This window comes from Lacerta agilis, chromosome 2, assembly GCF_009819535.1.
Source record: "Lacerta agilis isolate rLacAgi1 chromosome 2, rLacAgi1.pri, whole genome shotgun sequence".
NCBI lineage: Eukaryota > Metazoa > Chordata > Lepidosauria > Squamata > Lacertidae > Lacerta > Lacerta agilis.
Genome location: NC_046313.1, coordinates 39,597,112 through 39,619,390, shown reverse-complemented (window position 1 = coordinate 39,619,390; position 22,279 = coordinate 39,597,112). Strand labels below are relative to the sequence as shown.

Here is a 22,279-nt window from a genome sequence, read left to right as displayed (position 1 = left end):
GCATAGTGCTGTCCTTAACTAAAACATAACCCAAGAAGGCCGATCGCTGAAGAATTGATGCTTTTGAATTATGGTGCTGGAGGAGACTCTTGAGAGTCCCATGGACTGCAAGAAGATCAAACCTATCTATTCTCAAGGAAATCGGCCCTGAGTGCTCACTAGAAGGACAGATCCTGAAGTTGAGGCTCCAGTACTTTGGCCACCTCATGAGAAGAGAAGACTCCCTGGAAAAGACCCTGATGTTGGGAAAGATGGAGGGGACGACAGAGGATGAGATGGTTGGACAGTGTTCTCGAAGCTACTAACATGAGTTTGGCCAAACTGCAGGAGGCAGTGAGGGATAGGCGTGCCTGGTGTGCTCTGGTCCATGGGGTCACGAAGAGTCGGACACGACTGAACGACTGAACAACAACAACAACCCAAATTTGGTGGCAGATAAAACCTAAAGCTATGTATATCAAGCTTAACAATGAAGGTACCAGTTGAATCCAGTCTGGAGTGGGAATTCCATAAACAGAACACCATCACAAAAAATACTCCATCTTTTTGCTATTTTCAAAACAAAAAAAACAAAAAAATTCCTTCCAGTAGCACCTTAGAGACCAACTAAGTTTGTTCTTGGTATGAGCTTTCGTGTGCATGCACACTTCTTCAGATACACTGAGATGGAAGTCACCAGACCCTTAAATATAGTGAGGGAGTGGGGAGGGGTATTACTCAGAAGGGTGGTGGGAATGGGTGATCAGCTGATAGGTGTGGAAAAGCTGTTGAGGACTCTTAACGGCTCACCAAGAAACTTGCACATGTTCAGACCAACATCTTCTTTCTGACTAAATGCAAGAACCTGGACATTATACCTAAGGTCTTAGAATTAAGAGCCCTCTACAATCCTCTTATCCTACTGAATATGCAAGGAAACTATGCCACACTCTCTCCAAGAAGCTGCTCAAACATCTGATCGGCGTTCTGTACTGCCATCTCACCCCTTGCCTTTCCCTGTAAGACCAATTGCAGCCGTTAAGAGTCGTCAACAGCTTTCCCACTGAATTGAAATTTCAGCCTTCACGACACAGGAAAACAGCCAAGTAAACAGCTATTTTGGTGGAGGAGGGTCAAGATATTAACCGATATGCATGAAATTTCATATATTGCTATATAATCCCTACTATAGTAAGATAAGACCTTTGGAGCAGGCATTTTTTTTTTAAAAAAAAAGGTTTTTTATGAACCGCCCTAGTAAGGCAGTAATTGTTCCTAGATAATTTGTCACCCCTCCATTATGGAACATGGGGCAGACCGCCCCCCCTACGCCCCCCTTGCTACGCCCCTGGATGCTACATCCTCAGGCTGGGGCATGTTAATCTGGTGATTCAATCAACATCAATGCATACCCAGGCCCGTCTTAGAGGGATCAGCCGCCCTGGCGCAGCGATCCCTCGGCGCCCCCAGCCTGCCGCCTCTCCGCCCGCCTCCCTCCCGCGCTGGCTGCCCCTCGGGAGGGGGGGGTGGGCGAGCGGGGGATGAGGGGCGTGGCATTGGAGCGGGAGCTCGCGCGCCGGCGGGCGGAGGATGAGGGGCGGGCGGACGGGCGCTCGCGCACCGGCGCGCGGGCGGGCTACAAGCCGGCGGGCGGGCGGGCGGGCTGCAAGCCGGCGGGCGGGCGGGCGGGCTGCAAGCCGGCGGGCGGGCCGGCCGCCCTCGCCTCCCAGAGCCCCAGCTGGAGTGCTGGAAGGTCGCGCAAAGCCCCGCGCCGCTTCAGCGCTCTAGCTGGGGCTCCGGGAGGCGAGGGCGGGCGGCTTACAGCCCGCCCGCGCGCGAGTGCCCGCCTGCCCGTGGGAGCGGGGGCGGGTTGGGGAGGGGGAGACCAGTATGCCGGCGGGCTCGCGGGCTCGCCCCTGGGGTGCCCGGCACCCTGGTGCGCCGCACCACCGGCCTCTATGGATGAGACGGCTCTGTGCACACCCTGCCAAACCCACATTTCCGCTTGCCCAGCCACTTCCCTCTGGAAAAACCCGCTGTTTACTGCTGAATTGAAGCAAACATCAGTTGGGTTTTCTCTGGATTGATGTTTGCTTCATTTTAGCTCTAAATCTAAAGAGCGAGTTTTCTAGGGGAAACAGTGGGGTAAAGGCAAAACTCCTTGGACCCATGCCTAGAAAGCAGGGGATAAGTGGGAAACCGCGCAGACTCATGCTTTCTAGACATGGGACAAGTGGAAATGTGGACATCCTATACCCTTTTAAAATTTGATTTGGGGGGTGGGTGGGTTATTTGGTTGTTGTCTTTATTTTGATTATATATTTTGTGGTTTTATATTTTGATTTTGTTCTGTGAACTGCCCTGAGACCTCTGGGTATAGGGCAGTATATTATTATTATTATTATTATTATTATTATTATTATTATTATTATATTCATTGGATTCTAATCAAGGTTCAGTTTTTCTCAGTAGCAATTCAGTGGCACAGGGAGTAAACCTTATAGTCAGTAGTCTGTGATTTATTAGTATTATTATTGGGTAACTGAAAGTAATCGCTTGACTTATTATTGCGTGGCCAGGCGGAGACCCCCCGACCCCAGGCAACCCCCGTGAGGAATAATGACTGATGTTATGGGATCAACTAACTGTCTGAGGTTAGTTAACTGGGGGTGTCTGAGGTTGGGTGGGAACCTCCAGGTATCCAGCTTGGGGAGGCGAAGACAGCCTGCATTGCCGGGGATCGTGTAGGATCAAGGAGCTGAGGTGGGGAGCGGTCAATATGCACATCTTAATAGAATAGAATTAAATGATATGAAATAGAATTAGGCATGATAAAAAAGTTATATAGAAAATTGAATTTGTGGGAATTAATACAAAATTAGATAAAATAGTGTTATGAGTTTGTGGGTGCTAGACCACTATAATCTCTGGACCTAACATGTGTTAGCATTTAATTAAGGCTTGGGGTGCTAAATTGTGTGCTAGACACGTAATCCCTGGAATTAGCATGGTTCAAAGCTACTTAAACCAGGCTAGTTTCCTATGTGAGACGGTAGCCTGGGTGATGGGCTATTAAGAGAACAATGGATCAAAGAGACTTGGTGTGATGATGTTTAAGGTCAGATGAAATCCAAGACTGCATGTGTGTCATGGACTGTCTGGATGCAGAGGACTGTGGGATGTGCCACCAGCTGGTGAACTCCCAAAGGAACCCCCATGGGAAGGAAGCTCAGAGCCAGGGGATTGGTGGTGGGATGATGATGAGAGGTCAGAGGAAGAGGAGGAGGCAGACTGAGAGAAGAATGTGTCAGAAACTGAGGAGTTAGCAGGGTTAGTGAGCAGGAAGAGGCTGTAGCAGAGAGCAGCCCAGAAGCAGAGGCAGAAGCTGAGCAGGATCAAGAGGCAGAGTGGGGGCAGGCTGCTGAAGAAGCTAGGGGAACTCTCCCTCCTGCTGCGACCAACTCCCCTCCCCCTGGTCTCCCAGACCATGCAGAGAGGGAGGAGCAACAAGAGATAAGACAACAGAGTCTTAGGCTGATAGGGAAGGACTTGGGAGAGGAGCCTTAGAGAGCTGTGGGAAGGGGAGGACCCTCAGTCCTCACAACTGCTTCATTGGGACAAGACTTACTGGGAAGAGTTGCTGTGATCACTAGGCTATTTGGGTTTCTTTGTTTTATTGCTGGACCAATGACTCCAGCTCCTGACAATGTATTTCTGGGGCTGGCCTTGAGGTCCATTCCCCTTCTGCTTCAGAGTCCTCACCCGCATTCCCAAAGGCAAGAAAACCATGACACCAGGTGACTTCCTTATGGCCTTCAGGTTTTTGTGAGGGTTGTAACTCCCACCAACCCTGACCATTGGTCATGTTGGCTGGGAATGGTGGGAGTTAAAGACAAGCAAGGTCAGGGAGCCAAAGGTTCCCCTCTCCTGTTGTTGATACTGCTGGATTGTTTCAGACTAGCAATAATCAGAATGGAGATGCCTACAGTCGTTGTCTGCCTGTGGTTTGTAGGTGTCTGAATCAGCATGCCAGTCCCCAACTATAGGATCACCATCCCTATGGAATGCTAATGGCTGGAGGGTCTTTATGGACAGGCCTCTTTAGCTGCAGGAGTTGTTCAGGACAGAATTGGGTTGGCATCACTTACAATGAATGAGCTTAACCATCATTTCTGAGGATGCCCTGTGAATCAGTGCCTTCCAGTGCAGATCCTTACATGAAGATTTCCAAGAATTTCAATGCAGAAGTGACAGCCATGAGAAGAGAAAAGAGGAAGGGTGGTTGCATGCATGCATTTCCTTTCCTGAGAAAAGTCCACGAAATCTTAGATGGTATTAAAGTAGCTGACAGCAGAGATTGAGACAGAGACCAACGGGGGATGGCACAAGGGGGAATCTACAGGAGGTGCGAAGAACCCGAGAACCTGGAAGTCAACGAGAAAATGGAAAGCTTCTCATCAAGAAGAGCAGGTGATTACCAGCTGCAGAATGGGCTCAGGAATCATCACCATTCTAATTAAAAACATGACTTTTGGGGGAAAGGGATTGATTTGTTGGAGATAGAGAGGAAGCGACTGCCAGCCTCTATAGCAGTGGTGGCGAACCTATGGCACGCGTGCCAGAGTGGGCACTCAGAGCCCTCTCTGTGGACATACATGCCATCGCCCTAGCAGGGCCGTTGCTGGGGGTTGGCAAAGTGGGCAGCTGCTCCCCCCCATAACTGTGGGTGAGAAATGCTCCCTAGAGTGCCCGCCACCTGCAGTGGCGTTGGGGGGAGTTGTGTGCCCGCCAACCAGCTTCCCCCCCCCATGCTGCAATTTAAAACAGACGGGCTGAGCAGGTAAGAGGAAGATAGTTATTTATGCTGTTAGCTGTTATGAAGATAATAACCAGAAGGTGGGTGCACACACGAAATAAAGCCTGCCAGGTACTACTAGTTCCCAAGCAAGTTCAGCCTCCAAAATCAGTATCAGCACCTCTAGCCAACCAGCTCCAAAAATTTAGAATTATAGTATTCTCTTGCTGGACAAATTATTCAGATTTTATCTTGGTTGTGGTCAGTGCTTCTCTGCAAGAAGGACATAGAAAGAAATCTGTTCTGAGAGGGGCAGTAGTTCCACCTTTACTGAAGAAGCCTCCTCTCAACTTGGTGATTTTGGGAATTACAGACCAGTTTCAAATCCAACAGTTTTGGCTAAAATGGTTGAGTGAGCAATGATTCCATCTCTATGACTTAGGGTTGACTTAGGGCTCATCTGCTTGACCCACCACTTTCCCCAGGGGGGAACCCTCTGTTTACCTCTGGAACGGAGCCAAGTCAAGTGGATTTTCTGTGGAATGATGTTTATCCTGATTTAGAGCTGAATAACGGGTTGCAAAGGCAAAACCTCCTGAACCTGTGCTTTTCCTTCTCTAGGTGACCAATGTGGTCTGACATGTACCTTCTTTCAGCTGATATTATCCTGTAATATAGTCATAGCCAATATGGTACTCTGCAGATGCTACTGAATTGTAACACTACTAATCTCTGCCTGGTGGCCATGCTGGTGGGGTTGGGAGTCCAGCAACATCTGAAGGGCACCATAATGGCTGCCCTTGCGTACACCAATAGCTTGCCTTTCCTTCATCATGAAACTCGAGGTTAGCAATCATGGGGTTCTTAGGCAAACTCTCATCAAATGACAACAACAAACAACAACAACAACAACAATAATTTATACCCTGCCCACCTGGCTGTATTTATTTATTTATATTTGTTTATTTGCATGCAGACAATCATCATTATCCCATATTAAATTGCTGTGCTGGCACTTTGTGTGGGTTTTGGGTTGCAATTTGGGCCATAGCTGTCAACCTTCCCTTTTTTGCAGTGGGAAACGGCGTTGGAATAAGGGAATTTCCTGCAAAAAAAGGGGAAAGTTGACAGCTATGGTTTGGGCACTCGATCTCTAAAAGATTCGCCACCACTGCTCTATAGTGTGAAGTAGCTTCCTCAGGAGGGAAGTTTGACATGATGGAACCTGTTTTAGTCATGTTGGACTAGGACTTGGGAGGCCAGGGTTCAAATGTCCACTCAACCATGATGCTCATCGGGTGACCTTGGGCCTGTCCGTATCTCTTATCCTAACCTACACACAGGGTTGTTGTGAGGATAAAATGGGGAGGGGAAAACCATATTTGCCACCTTGATTTCCTTGGAGGAAAGGTGGAATATAAATAAAACATAGAAGCATAGGGTGCTTTTTCGGGGGGGGGGGGTACACATGCCCCTAAACATTTTGTGAATCTTTGTACTTCTGTCCATTTACTGTATTTATTTTTCCCAATTTGAACTATAAAATGGTGATTTTCTTGACTCAAAATGAGAGTATCCCTAAACACATTTATTTATTTATTTATTTAGAAAAAAAGCACTGGAAGCATATAAGCATAGAATTGTAGAGTTGGAAGGGACCACAAGGTTCATCTAGCCCAACCCTTGCATTGCAGGAATCTTTTGCTCAACGTGCGGCTCTAACCCACAACCATGAGATTAGGAGTCTCATGCTCTACCAACATAGCTGTCTATGACCAGCAAAGGGTGTACCAGAGAGTGGCTGAGCATCTAGAAGATGGTAGTATGAGGGAGGCACCATGGCTCAGTGGACCATTTCTAGTATCCCTTCTTTTAAAGGATCTGTTTGCAGGTGATGGGGAAAATGACCTCTGCCAGGACCCAGGAATGCTCCTGGGTACTAGATGATGCTAGGCTAGACCTTAAGGCAGTGCTGTCAAGTATCCCATTTTCCCCGGGATTCTCCAATATTTTAAGCAGTTTCCCGCTGCTCTCCCTTATTTTTTATTTCCCTTAAATTTCCCGTTTTTAATGGAAGCAGCTCCTCCCCTGCTGGCCAGGGACTGGGTGGGAAGACCTCGCCTACTTGGAGAGAAAAGCCTCAGCCCTCAAAGCAAGTGGGAGCCATTTCCCATGCTTACAGGGGGGTGTATTCCTCCCCCTGCATCAGCCCCTATCCGTTGCCACCGAGCCCCTCAGCCGGCCAATAGGGTTAGCTGGTGGGCGGAGCCTGGCTGCCTTTGAGCAGCTGCTGCTTCCTGTCCTGTTTTGATGGGATCAGACAAGAAGACAATGGGGCTCCATTGCGCAGAATACATGGCTGCCCTCCTCTTTGCTGGCTGCCCTCCTCTATGCTCCGCTCTGAGCCCAAGGTCGCTTGGAGTTTACATTGCTGCTCCGCCCACGTTTGCTTCTGGCTCCGCCCACCACTGACATGTGACTGTCCCCGGGATAGGTGAGACTGCTGATCCCTTATTTTCAAATCCGAAACTTGACAGCTATGCCTTAAGGCTGCTTCCTGTTTTCCTCCACCCACAGCAGTATCTTGTGATTGCAGTCGGATGGCACTTCCTTGCGCAATGGCTCACAGAGGCAGAGGCCTGGCTATTGCATGAGCCAGTTGCTGGGTGCACAGCTGGCTTCCTGCTCTTCCCTTCCCTTTGCAGTTTTGCTCCTAGAGAGAGAGTTTCATGTTGTGGGGGGAAACATCTGCTTCCTGATTTCAACAGCTTGGGGGGAAAGGGCCAGAGGACAGGCAGAAGGAAGCTCTTTGATTGGAATCAACAAGATTTAGGAGGGTGCTGAATGTGGTGCACAATTGGAATTGAAGTTTGACGAAGGTGCTGAGAATGGTCTATTTGGCATCTATATCCTGTCCTTGCCCCCATCCTACTCACCTCACCTTCAAGCTGAAGATCTCCAGACTTATTTTCTGGGGAGAGGGACTTTGACTGTGTACGTAGTGTATATTTAAAGCACATCCTTTCCCTCAAAGAATTCTGGGCACTGCCATGTCATAAGGGTTACTGGGAATTGTAACTCTGTTTGGGGGTAAACTACAGTACCCAGAGTTCTTTGAGGGAAAGAATGTGCTACAGATATGCTTTGAAGGTATAGTCTGTACACAGCTTCATTACAGGTATAATGTGCACACAGCCTGACAGTCTATTCATTTAAGATATATTTATATGCTGCCCAATAATGTAGGTTCTCTGAGTAGTCTACAGTATCCCAAAGAGCCTGACCCCAGCGTGAGGCAGCTTCCTTTGACCTTATATTCACAGCATCTTGTGCTTGAGGCCAGATGGCTCCTTGTGGCTCAGTGAAACCAGATGTGTATAACTGGTTTAGTACTAACTTGTGTTATTCAAAAACTAAGGACTCATGCACCCCCCCCCCGCCAGTTAGGCATGTAGAATTAGGCCTTGTGTGCACCTGCATCTTCTGTGGCTCAGAAATACTGTTTATAAGGAAGTTAGAAGGAGCTAGGCTGAAGAGCTGCAGAAGTACAAATGAAATAACTGTAATCCGACAGTGAAATGTAACAAGAGTACATTTCTGTTGCTCTTGTTTCATATTTGACCAGCAGCACTGTGGGCTGTAAATGTATTGCTCAAACTATTAGCGGCCATTGCCAATGTTTCCCCACCTCAGAAGTTTGGAAGAGATAATTCGTGTGAAATGGAACATAGCATAGCTAAATCTGTCGGACTGAGCAGTGTCTTTTTAGAAAAGTCAGAATGCCCGTCTTCCAGAAGTGAAGTACCGGTACGGTACTTTACCAGAGAAGTTACTCCTGCAGAGAATTTGCTGTTTGAAAAGATGCACAAAGCATCCCCAAGGAAAGTATTAGGACTTGTGAGGGATGGACAGGGACACCATTGAATTTCTCACAGGACTTCCAGGAAAATATAAGGGACTCTTGTTCATCATTCAGAATGTTGGGCCACCTAAAATGCAGTAAACTCTGGATTCACATAAACAGCCTGTAACTGTGTGACAATTTAGGAGCATTTGCTATCACATTGTGTTTCCAATACCTTTTGTCCTTGCCTGCATATTTTATCACTGCTTTCTCATTCAGGTGATGGTGCCATTTTGTCCTTTGCCTCAGGCAGCAAACTGCCTAGGGCCAGCCCTGCCTAGCTCCACCCTTGTGAATTTTCACTTCCTACCACCGCAAATAATTCACATGATGTGTTTTTGCTGTCCACAGGTGGTTTCCTGCTGCAACATTGCAGGTGTGGTTCAAACGAAACATCCATATCCGTCCTTTTCATTGTGACTGCTGCCTCATTTCTGCTGTGGACCATAATCTCTGCTGTTTTGATTTCAAAAAGTATGAATTCTGCAGTCAATGGCTGCTTTATTTATGTGAAGTCTGAAAGACATGCCGGGCCGGGGGTGGGGAGGGAGGAGGCAGGGAGAGGAGAGGAGAGTATTAGTGGGATAAACTAGAGTTCACAGCAGTGGTTCCCAAACTCTCCCCCTGCTCACAGGCCACTTGAAGATTGTCGGGGTTCTTGGTGGACCACTAGATGATTGTTCTGCCTTTTGTGGCCATTGTAATACACAGTACTAGGAGCTGTATGATTTTTAATTGTATTTTACTGTATTACAGATTGAATTCCAGAGAATTCAAATTGCATTCTTCACAGACATGCCACAGACCACCTGAATTAAGCACATGGACCTCAGTTGGCCTGCGGACCACAGTTAGAAAGCCCTTGCCCTGGAGCACTTCTAAAATCATTGAATTTATCTCCTGGATTGTCCCCTGATTGTCAAAATATGTTTGGGTTACTATTTAGAACCAGACTCTCCCTTGAATTTTACTTTCAAAATATTCCCAACTCATGGAAACCAAACCCCTAAATTATAGTGTTTCAGTAATGTTTGTTAAAAGGTGTCATCGTAGAAACATTGCCATATTAAAAAATGCTTACCGATACTTTTTAAATCCTTGACTGAAAACTGTTGATCAGTTTGATGTAAGGGAAATCTGCTTATGCACTGATATGCCCAAAACATCCTGAAGCATGCATAAGAGTTATTGCTCTTCAGAGGTCCAGGAAGCAGGACTCTCGTAAGGCAAAGTGTTGCTTCATTGATGAACCTGATAACCTCCTAATGTAACTGAGGTATGGTGAAGGAACTCTCTCTTTTGCATCTGTTTATGACAAGGATGAGGAGTTTCCAGTTGCCTCAGCTTACCCACCAAGCCCACTGACCTCTCCCCAGCACCATGAAAAGACACACACACACCAGAAACAGAGATGACTGTAAACTGGCGCTAATAACCAGACGTTTATTATGCTATCAAATATGCCCAATATTCGTATCGTCAGGGCTGGTCCACCCATAAGGCAGACTGAAGCAACCACCTCAGGCAGCGGAAACTTGCAGGGCACTGCCGTGGAGGTGCCCTGCCCACACCTGCTGCCACCAGGGTAGTGTGGTGGCAACTTCTTGTAAGATCTCGCCAGATAACTGGCTTGTTCCTGAAGAAGACAATCAGTTGGAATGTGCTCAGTATACTCCACTCTACAATAAATATCTGTTTACTAGCACTAGTTGGGAGCAATCTCTTTTAAAAAAGAAAAGAAAAGAAAAAGTCCCCAAACAGTGTGGTCTTTCCTATTTTCTCCAGGAAACAGCCACCTACTGTTGCCAAATGGTAATGCTGGCTGTGCCTAAGTGAAGATAAAGACTGCTCTTTCTATAAACTCCTTAGGTTCAATGACAGTGACCAGACCTTCGTATTGTTTCAGATTTGGAGATGTCCACGCAACTAGAACAGCTGCGTGCCAGTCAGTCCATGCTGATAACAAACGGTAACCATTCGGTTTCGCTTTTTCAAATGGTTAATTGCTTCTGTCTCATTCCTACCCCTATATCTAGAAACAGGTAGGTAGTCGTGTTGGTCTGCCATAGTCAAAACAAAATAAAAAATAATAAAAAATTCCTTCCAGTAGCACCTTAGAGACCAACTAAGTTTGTTCTTGGTATGAGCTTTCGTGTGCATGCACACTTCTTCAGATACACTGAAACAGAAGTCCTATACCTAGGAGTCAGCTTTTAAAGGGGGACCTATAATAACTTGTACGTAAAGTTGGCTCTCTAGCCATCCTAATAAAACACGTTCAGGATGGAATGGCTGAAGGAGAGGAAATAGGTAAGGGAGTTCTAAAATTCAGGGTTGCACAGCATTCAGTCCTATTCAGACCCAGAGGATATAAGTGAGTCATGCCCATTAATTTCAGAGGGTCTACTTTGAGTAGAATTCACATTGGATACAACCCACAATTATTACTTCAGTTCCTCTGTATTTGAAACCTAAGGTTTTACTTTCTGCAGTTATGGTTTTTCAGAACACCCCCATGCCCCACTTCATTCTTTAATCAATTCAGCCTGTCAATAATGAAGTATAACTTGACAAATTCCCAATACAAAATTGTATTGGGTGGGGGTAGGGAGAGAAAGCAGTAAAAATGTTATCAATAATAAAAAGTTATGACCCTTTCTGTGAGGGGAGGACTATATTAATGCTCATTTGTGTGTGTGGGGTGCTGCTGTCTTAAAAGGGAATTTCTAAGTGGAGCAACAAAACTTTTTCTCAGCTGAGCCCTTCCAGACATCTCAGTGGGCACATTCATGCATGCAGGCTCATCACAACCAAACTGCAATGTCAAGTGGCAGTTTGTTTGTGTGAAACAAATACTCTAGGAAACATCAAGGGTGGAGTTTTACTACAATTGCCCTTCACTTCAAACATAATGCCTCTGTCAATGGAGGCAGTTAGTATGTTCATCTGCAACCAGTCACTGATTGACACACATGCACGTGTGTGAATCAGCTGGAATGGGAGCAGTTTTAGTGCTTCCAGTCCCTGCACTCCATCCAGAGCCTGCAGAGTGCTTCATACCTTATGGTCTTTGCTAGTTGACTTCATTGACAAAAGAGTGCATTAGCATAAGAGCAGTGTACTGTACCATGGTCATGCAAGGTACTAGGAACTCATAATGCACAGAGGAGGCAAGTTAGTTAGGCCTTCTGTGCTACTCTGCCCATCTTGAACTGAGGTAGTCTGGATCTCCTAAGAAAGTATTACTAGAGAAGCAGGTCTCTTTTACTCTCTGATCCTTTTGACAAATCAAAACAGGTGAGCCTACTTCTCACCTCTTCACAAAAACTGCACCTTCCTCCTATGTACCTCCTGGTACCATACCTCAGAAGAACTGTTCAACTCAGAAGCATGGCCATATTGCTCAACACATAGAATCTGAGTGCCTCCTGACTAACTGAATTCTGTCTTTTCTAGGCTCCAAAATGGAGAGAGAGCTAGAGAAGATTCATTCTAGTCACTCTTCAGCTGGTATGCATTGACTTGGCTATGATCCTGTCACCCCTGCTGGTGTTCCTATTTTCTCCCTCTCTTCTCGACAATCCCTAGCTGCTACTGACTTTCCTTCCTCCAATCCTCACTAAGTACTGTTATGGATGTCAGGTGACCATCCTTCATTAGACTGATTGCTTGATGGTTAGAGATGATTGGAGAAATTTCCTGAAGGGCATGGTATAAATCCCTAACATAACTCATAAAAATATTTTCTCAGCAGAAGTAATATGTGTTTCTTAAGTTAGATAGTTTTGCTGCCTGGGAAATTTACCTGTATGGTGGGATCTGAAATCAGGGTTCTGCAGGGATGTATGTTGGAGAGAGTTGCTGACATTGTTGAGTTTGGGACAGACGGAGGCATTGATGCTGTTGCTTTGGGTGACCTGAAGAAGGGTCAATGGTTGTGCTGCCTGCTGCAGCAGTTGATTTGCTTCCACTAGCCTCTTTTCATATATTTGTAATATCAGTTTTGCTTACAAAGATACAGTAAGTTCCGAATATTTTCTTATGTGATTGAACTCAATTCTATTGCACTACCATAGGACTTCTTTCTCCGGGAAGTGTAGAGAACTTAACAGTACCTTTTTGCCAAATGCAGAGATTGGAAAGTGGCTGTTATCTGTGGCTTTCTTTTAGAATCTGAGCTAAGTAAGGCCCTGAAGGCACTGGATACTAAATATGAGGAGTCACAGAAGAATGGTAAGTATTCTTTGTTTCTGCTGGCAAAAGAAGGAAATGGGAGGAACTGTCTTCCGGCAGGGATATAAGAAGGCAACATTTTCGATTCCATGCTGTATTCCTCGCACACAGCACTGCTTCTGTTCCACTGCAGTTCATTTTCTGCCAAAAGCTATATTACTTGTCTCGATGTCCACTAGGCGACATTATGTACTTTTCATAATTTTAAGCAATCATGTAAATTATGTAAGTGACATTACCATTGCATTGTTCCACACTATTATTTTTAGTGTAAAGTAAACACAATGCAAATGCAAGGGGACGGGTGTAATCATTTACATATTGTCTGCAGACTGAAAGAAACAACAAGAGTGCCAGTTCTATTTGCTGGATTGATTTCCATTCTGGACATGGGATGAATAAGTAAATATTGGCAATTTCTGCTCTTATTTCTTTTATCATCAGAATTCTCTGACATCCCTACCCTTAGGGAATCTCAAAAGCAGGAGTTCTTACAGAGCTTGAATGTCTCCTACTTAAATTTATGTTGTGTTCCCTGTGTCAAGTCAGCAGCCTGAGCTCTACTTGCCATACTTCTCAATTATCATTCTTTCTGAATGACTGTTTCTGCAACTTTTCCTTTCTCAAAGCTCTCCTGACTCTCCTTATTTGGCTTAGCAAGGGTTTCTGGAACATGCTTTTACCCAGATCCCCTTTGTGGATTAATGCTTTTGTCAAATGTAAGGGGCTGAACTTCTGGGAAAGACATTGATGTCTTAGGCATTATACATCTTACAGGCAAAAAAGTAAAAGAAAAAAATGATTATATCCACGCGCCTGAGAGAATAGGAAAAGCCTCTCAACTGATTTTCATTTATCAGTTTGTCTGCCTTTTACTAATAAATCAACTGATTAAATGTTTGCATTGGATTAGATTAGGGTTGCCATATTTTAAAAAGTGAGAATATGCACACAAAAGTTGTTGAGCTTTTTTTCAGTTTTGCCCAAAGGTGTTTTGAGCTATTTTTAAGGAAATTGGGCAAAATCTACACTTCCAACACGGATTGCCATACGCCTGAATTTTCATGGACAATTAAGCCTTAGCATTTTCCTCAGCATGAAGGTTTGTGAGGTGAAAATATTATTTTGGTATGGAGCCCTCTTCTATCCAGACACATGCACAGGCTTATGATCATAGTGAAAGAACAAAACTTTAGTTGATGAATCCACCAATTAAACTGGGGAGTTTTTAGGTAGATTTGTTAAAAGTTTGCTTCGGATTCACATCTGCGTTGCAGGCTGTTTGCATCAGACCAAATTCACCTCTCATTTAACTCCCCTTTCATCTTCAAAATTTTATTCGACCGTCAGTCAGAAAACAAGGATTTATCCATACCAAAATTAAAACGACTAAGCATCTAAAGGAACATGACACTTAAGCCAGCAATAAAATTAGATTATACATTTAGACCCATGTCAATGCTGTCAATTTTAACCTTACGGCGCTTAAGGGCCAAAAAAAATGAATTTGGCCACCAAGGTTGCTGTTGGTCCAGTAAAAACCTGTTTTTCTCAACTCCCCTTTCTAATCTTTCCTCCCTAGGGATGGAAAAGCTGCGTGAACTATCTATAGACAGCACCCGTTCCTTGGCTGAAATCGATAAGATAGAGGATGCACTATTGAAGATTAATGGTAAGACACGAAACTTCCTCTACCCCTGAGCTAATGTAAGTCAGGGAGGCAAGCTGGGCAGACTACTGTGGGCTGGACAGAGCAATGCTTCAGAAGATGCAGAGATGTCCAATCTGCAGTCTAATAAAGGCAGTGCAGTTGAAGGAGCAACAGGTGGTTCCACGGTGGGCAAGTGAGGAGAGATGTGAGAATAACTGAAACACAGGCAGAAGGGAGTCTAAAGCAGGGTAGAGCCAGAAAGAAGCACTGATAGAAGGGATAGAGGGGAAGAATCAAGGCAAAGATGTGAACGTAACTACAGGCAGCAGGAGGATAGAGGGAGAGGCTGTGTACACACCACACATGTAAACCACCTAAAATCTCCCAAAGAATTCTGGGAACTATCATATGATAAGGGTGCTGGGAATAGTAGCTCTGCAAGGTGTAAGCTACAGTTCTCAGGATTATTTGAGGGACATTATGTGCTTTGAATTTTTGAATTATGGTGCTGGAGGAGACTCTTGAGAGTCCCATGGACTGCAAGAAGATCAAACCTATCCATTCTCAAAGAAATCAGCCCTGAGTGCTCACTAGAAGGACAGATCCTGAAGTTGAGGCTCCAGTACTTTGGCCACCTCATGAGAAGAGAAGACTCCCTAGAAAAGACCCTGATGTTGGGAAAGATGGAGGGCACAAGGAGAAGGGGACGACAGAGGATGAGATGGTTGGACAGTGTTCTCGAAGCTACTAACATGAGTTTGGCCAAACTGCGGGAGGCAGTGAAGGATAGGCGTGCCTGGCGTGCTCTGGTCCATGGGGTCACGAAGAGTCGGACACGACTGAACGACTGAACAACAACAAAATGTGCTTTGAATGTATGATGTGTACACAGCCGTAGGTAAGAAAGTGGGCATAGAGACTGAGAAAGAAAGCAAGAACAAGGAGGGCACTGAGACAGAGAAAAGCAGCGCAACAGAAGGGAATGTGCAAGATGGCCACAAAGGAAAAACTGGTGGCTCAGGGAGATAATAGATCCCTGGGAGCTGGTGGAAGGACTGGGAGGTCTTCCAATGTCTTATTCCTTCAGATACAGTGCTCACTCCTATGCTGTGGAAAACCAGGGACAGAAAGATTGTACTGTATTGGCCTTGGGACCGATATGATGTGATGATAATTAGTGAGGGACAAACTGACCCTGTTGTGATTCAGAATTGGGCATGACCCATCATCTGATTGGCCGTAACACAAATTAATGTGGTGGATACAAATTAGGATGTCAGATTCTTTCAAAGTGATTGGTTGTTCCATAGTTTTGTATCCAAACTTAAATGGATAAGTTCGTTTGGCAAAGCATTACAGAGTTAAAGTAAAAATATTCTGAGCATATGCAGACAACTTAATTTTTCATTTCTCTGAGTACCGGTAACTGAAGGAAGCATCATCTGAGCATGTTTTAACCACATAAGCTACACAGGTGCACAAAAGAGAAAAGGACTGATAATAAATCCCAATTTTAATTACAAACAGTTCTACAATTTTCATGGATCAGAGTTGGGAAGGATGTAGTATGGACTGAGTGATTATAATTTTTGGCAGCACCACTAATAATGAATATAAACATCCATAGAAGGGTGTTCTGTTCATGATCTGGTTGTTTTAATGTCTCTGCTGTTACCTTATAGCTTCAACCTGCCAAGTTTGTCCAAAGGGCTGGTTGTTCAACAAAGGATCATGCTACAGTTTTCAAGTAAAGGCTGCACCTTGGTCTCATGCCAAGAAGTCGTGTGAGGACGAAGGTGCCCATTTGGTTATTATCAAGGATGAAGAAGAGCAGGTAATTCAAGGTTTTTGTGAAATTGTGACAGCCCCATCCTAGCCACCCTCTGGGTCCCTTGGCATCTGAGGAAGAGGAGACCAGGCCACAACAGTGTGTACTCATTTGCTTTCACCCATCCTTCCCATGTTTGAGGTACTTGAGTATCTGTTTGCAAGGCTGCCCCTTACCAAATAGCCTCCAAAAGTTCCCTGGGGTCTCTCTGAAGCCTCTTTATCTAGAGGGAAAGTCCTTTCCGGCCCTTCAGCAGCGACCTTGACATAATAGCGCCTGCGTGCCTATGTGGCTGTGGAAAAAGAAGGTGGTTAACCTGCAACGTAAACGTCAATTGAGGGAGTGGAGGGTGGGGAAGCTCTGAATCCAACGGCCGCTTCCCAGGTATGACTCAAGTTCTATTGTATGTACTGAATAATCCCTCCTTCTACCTGGCCAATCCCCCTGGCAACACCTCCCCAGCCGGGATTAGGTGGCTGCTGGAGTAGGTGGAGTCCACAGGTATCCAACCTGGGAAGGCTGTGCCAGACCCAACTGCCAGGAGCTGCACCGTGATCCAAAGGGGCTACTCACGACCATGCAAAACGGACACCCCATTTTGATGTGGGGAACGTTCATTGCCACTGAGAGTGTTGTGATTGCTGTATGGAATGTGATAAATTAAGTGTCGGGGGACCTCTTGGATACTGTTTGCGATGTCAACACTATTCTTCCTTAGGGCTTACTTGAGTGTTACTTGAGTGTTACCTCTTATTGCATATGAACAAATGGTCCATCATTATGGCAACTAGGGAGGATGTCAAGGGATGTGAGCCATATATTTAAGGCCCCCTGGAGCTGCAGTGCATCTCTGCACACAAAAGCATACTGCGCCCTCTGCAAGAAGTCTATCTGCTGGCCAGTGTCTGGGGAAGAGGGTGGGTTTTTCTTATACCATAACAATCTCCAAATGCTGTGCTTTTATTTCCCCCATACATGAAAATGGCAACTCAGGGATACTGAGGGAGGGTAAACCTACCCACCTGCTTCTGGTGAGCCCAGTGCTTAGGGTGAGGGATAGATTTTGCCAATCTTAGCTATATCCCAGATGTCATTGAATAAATGTATAGAGTAGGATGGAACACTCAGAACTGGTTTATACATACACACAAGTAGGACTTACAACAAAATGTTGCAGTATATCCTTGCCTCTTCACAGGGGTGCTGCTCTTCAGACAGCCATCCAGCCATGCGTTTCGCTGAGATACTGTAAGCTTTTAAAGGCTCAGGCAGGCCAACTCACTATCCTGCTCATCAACTTTGAAGTTTTCTTTCCCAGCTGGCACCCAATTTACTGTGATTCTGGTGCTTGAACACCAGTGGGCTTCTTCTTCTTCTTCTTCTTCTTCTTCTTCTTCTTCTTCTTCTTCTTCTTCTTCTTCTTCTTCTTCTGTGGGAGGAGTTGCCCTCTTTTGGTGTTTCTTAAAATATATATGTTGCACTGACTGGCAGTGATTCTTTAAGATTTCAAGGAGAGGTAGTTCCCAGCACTGTTAGTTACACAATATCTTTAATCTTTTTTAATGGGGTATTGAACATGGACCTGTAAAGTTTGTGTTTGATAGAGAGGCGTGTAGTCACTCACGTTTCTGGCAGTGTGAGAGAACACTGTGTTACTAGTTGTGGTATGATGTATATTCCATATTGTACATTTCAACTCCAAGAATTAAATGTGGTTTGTGTTTCAGAGATTTCTCGGATCAAACCTAAAACAAAAAAACTACTGGATTGGTCTCCATGACATTGAAACAGAAAACAAATTTACCTGGGTGGATGGAAGTACTGCAACTTATACGTAAGTCTAGCATCAACTTTATTCCATTTTTGAACCCAACCTGGGTGGAATCTATGCACATATAAAAATAGTTCTGAAAATGCTTTTTTAAAAAGCGTTTTTAAAAATACATGGAATTTTCCATAAGGCTCACCATCACCATCTAGTGTCACATTGTATATTGCACTTAAAACACACTTAAAACATTTTATTTGCAGCTGTATAGCTGAGTCCTAGCTACTTCCATATCTGTCAACTTTTCCCTTTTCTTGTGAGGAATCCTATTCGGAATAAGGGAATTTCCCTTAAAAAAAGGGAAAAGTTGACAGCTATGGCTACTTCTGTGCCTGTGGGTGAAGGAGCTTGCTGGCAGGTTGCTTTTGGAAGGTGGACACATTGACACCCCATTGAAAAAAACTATTCTCAGTGTGGGTCTCCCAGCTGGGAGTCAGGGTCCAAAACTCAGCTAGCGAGGCTACCAGGGCCGTCTCGTCATAGGGCTTGGGTGGCGCGGCGCACCAGGGCGCCGGGCCCCCCAGGGGCGCCCCCGCAAGCCCGCCGGCATACTGGGCGCCCCCTCCCCAACCCGCCCCCGCCCCCACGGGCGGGCGGGCGCTCGCGCGCCGGCGGGCGGGCTGCAAGCCGGCCGCCCCCTGGAGCCCTAGCTGGAGCGCTGGGAAGGGCATGCAAAGCCCCGTGCCGCTCCAGCGCCACGCCCCTCATCCCCCGCTCGCCCACCCTCCCTCCCGAGGGGCGGCCAGCGCGGGAGGGAGGCGGGCAGAGAGGCAGCACGCCGGGGGATCGTTGCGCCACAGATGCCGATCCCTTTAAGACGGCCCTGGAGGCTACACTGGTTTTCATTAAAAACTAATCAAAGGCTAACTGGGATCAGTAAGAAGCTAGCATGAAGTCTCCAAATACAAGACGACACATTTCTCCTCTTCTTTAATCCCAGGAGACTTGGTCATTCACTGTTGGGCATCAGGGACAGTTCACTAAGGTCTAAGAATCTATCTCACCAGAACTGATTGACTTTGCCATTTGTTTATTTGTTATATTTCCATATGCAGCAAGTGGAGTGCAGGGGAGCCGAACAATTATGGCCATGGGGAGGACTGTGTCCAGATGACACCTAGAGGCTGGTGGAATGATATTTCATGTGGCAACAGCATAGAAGGCTGGATCTGTGAAAAGGCATGGAGCTGCTAGCTGTGTGGCCAGCAGGAAGAGAACTCGACATGAGCCAATCATGACTCCCTCACTCTGCTCTTCATTCTCACAGACCTTCCAACAGTCACTTCTGGCTAGTGGGTGGGCGTAGCAATCACCAGTACCAGTTCATTAAAACTGAGGTGATGAAATCCAGCCAGTATTACAACAGTGAGTCAGCAGAAAGCTAGGACTCTCTGTACAATTTTTAGCTCTTGTCCATAACCCACTAGAACTCACTGTCTACCCTGGGAATAAAAGCTGGGAGAATAGCTGGGGATAAAAGCCAGAGTTCTTGTCTTCCGTCCTAGTCCCTCTTCCTTCTATATTAACATGCTAGATCAACCTAGTTCTCACATCCACAAATTCAAAACCTAATGAATCATTCATTGAAAAGCCCAATAATTTAGTAAGTTCTTCTCCCCCCACTCCCCAGCATATGAAAAGGAGAGGATGGTATCTGAGACTGGGCCTTCTTGGGAGTGGCATTTCCAGGCATGAGGGTAGCCTAGAGTGGACAGCTGCCCCCTCTAGATCAAGTAAAACAATAGAAATACTTAACTATCGGACCAATCACATTGGTTCTTCCCCACACTAACAAAAGTCCTGACCCCCTAACAAAAATCCAGGCTACACCCATGCCTCCAGAGAGGTCTATTTGATCCCTACATTGTTATTATTTCATTGCTAGCAGATCTTTTTTCTCTATTTCCCTAGGTTTTAAAATCTGAATTCCCTTATGAGGCTCTTATGATGCTCTTCTAAGATTTCAGATACTTTTGCTTTTTTAAAACTCTATCTTCTAGGTTGTTGCCACACTAGCCCTTAATTTTAATTTTAATTTTTACAATAAAATACAAGGTGTGGACATGAAAAGTTCTTTAAGGTATTACAAGGCTTCTGCGTCTTTAACTAAACACTTTCCATTTGCACACTAGTCCCTTTTTATTGCCTTCTGTTGATCCCAACTACTAGGTTAATGATGAATAGCTTGTTAACTGCCCCTTGAGTAATCTCTCTCTTCATGTCAGTTTCTGTTCCTGCAAGAGGAAAGATCCCTTTCACTATTGGATATTTCTCTTGTTTTGTTTTTCATTTGTTTGCTTTTCTTTTTAAAATAGTGAAATGGTACTACAATAAACTATTTTCATGGTTGTTTTTTTACTTTAACCCATGGCTGCCACCAAGAGAAGAGAAGCCAGTGTTTTAAAATTTAGGCTACCTTCTCTAGGCAATGTTCTCCATGGCTGCTGTTGCCATGAAGAGAAGGAAGCCTACATGTTAAAAACAAAAAACAAAACAAAAAATAAGCTGCAGTTTTCCTTCACAGCGAGGTGTAAAGGGAGGTGAGGTTGTCAGATTGGTGGGGGGTGACAAGCAGTGCAAAAGGGCTCCTCATCCATCCATCCATCCATCCATCCATCCATCCATCATCTATATGTGTGCAAAACTTAGTATTTAAAGCTCCTCATTCCATGGGAACAGAAACTGACATTACAGTAAATAGGAGAGCCTATAGGAGTAAATAGAAGGCTATTTGTAATTCTCCCACCAGAATTGCTAGGAAATAATAAAATGCAATGGATTTGTAATCAATAATCTTCCAGTTGATGTTGCCACTAGCCTTTGCAAAATGGGTTTTAACTTATGTATGATAGTAGATAGGGATCTTTGCAATGGATAATATAGCACTCTATTATTTCATTTGCTGTGGATTGTGGGAAAGCAAGGTTCAGGAGCATGATAGGACTCAGGTGTGCAAATGTTCTTCGGCAGTTATGGAACATCTTTTGATACTTCACCAAACTCAAATCTGAGGCTTTCTTAGAGGAAACTAAGTTCCTTCTTTTTCAGCTGGCATTTGGTTTCTGTGGTTGGACCACAAAGAGGTCTAACATTGCTCCAACTGTTTGTACAAATGGTCCTGTATAAAATAAAATAAAAAGTGACTAATGTGTATTCGTGCTTTGAATCTCTAGGACAGAGGTTGCTATAAATTCAAATAAAAAATCAAAATGAAGAACTGTCATGGATAGTGTTGCACAGGTGGGACAGGCAGCGGCCATTTTATGCATTCAATTGGCGCATGGCAGGTCATTTTAGACCTAGAAGAGGGGGGAACAGGGGGGGGGAATGGGTCAGGGCAGGGCAGGCCTATGTGCGGGGCCCAGGGACACAACCCTCGTGCAAATCGGGAAGGTGCGTGTGCCTGTATATCCTCAATTCAAATGCACATTTGAGGCCCTTATTGGGCTTTAATTTCAATGATGTCCAATGAGTGTTTTGCTGAACCGAAACTGCAGCATGGAGGGTCAAGTTGACGGCTGTTGGCAGATGGACATAGGAAGTGACAAAGCCATGCTCAGCAAGGGGCAGTTCTGTTTGGATATAGTTTGGGCAATTGGCTATGACTGTTATCCTAAATTGTGGTTTTTAAAATCTACAAGAGCCCCCATTTGTGCTGTTCCACAATATGCCCACATCTTATGATTGCCTCCATTTCTGCTTCACCTGGCTTTACTCTCACCTGAGAGGCAAACTGGAACTCCTGACCACTTTTCCTTTTGTGTGTGTTTGTGGGGGAAGAAAGTTTGTTATCTCTCTGGCCCTCTACTGATTGCCCATTCATTGGAAAACTGTAGGTGCACTGTAGGTAACTTACAGTAGATTTGGGATCATGTGGTTCATGGAATCGGGACTAGGGACGTTGGAGAATTCTAACAAAAATGGAAACAGGAACAGAAATTGCTGATGTTCACTTATGGATCCCATTCTGGAATGGAAGTCAATCCAGTGAATACAATTGGTATTTGCTGTTATTGTTTTCAGTCTACAAATGATATGGAGTATGCTTTTTCCTCCATTTC

At 45.2% G+C, this 22,279-nt stretch overlaps 1 protein-coding gene across 1 annotated transcript; it reads left to right on the top strand.

Annotated features, from left to right (window-relative positions):
• Window positions 1-4,119: 4,119 nt before the first annotated feature.
• LOC117041191 (low affinity immunoglobulin epsilon Fc receptor-like) lies at window positions 4,120-19,918 on the top strand. The gene is made up of 9 exons (XM_033139669.1): window positions 4,120-4,449; window positions 9,030-9,152; window positions 10,585-10,647; window positions 12,135-12,188; window positions 12,849-12,911; window positions 14,494-14,583; window positions 16,245-16,396; window positions 18,118-18,224; window positions 19,274-19,918. The coding sequence occupies exons 1-9, from the start codon at window positions 4,359-4,361 to the stop codon at window positions 19,410-19,412; spliced, it is 882 nt and encodes a 293-aa protein (XP_032995560.1). The 5' UTR covers window positions 4,120-4,358; the 3' UTR covers window positions 19,413-19,918.
• Window positions 19,919-22,279: the final 2,361 nt, after the last annotated feature.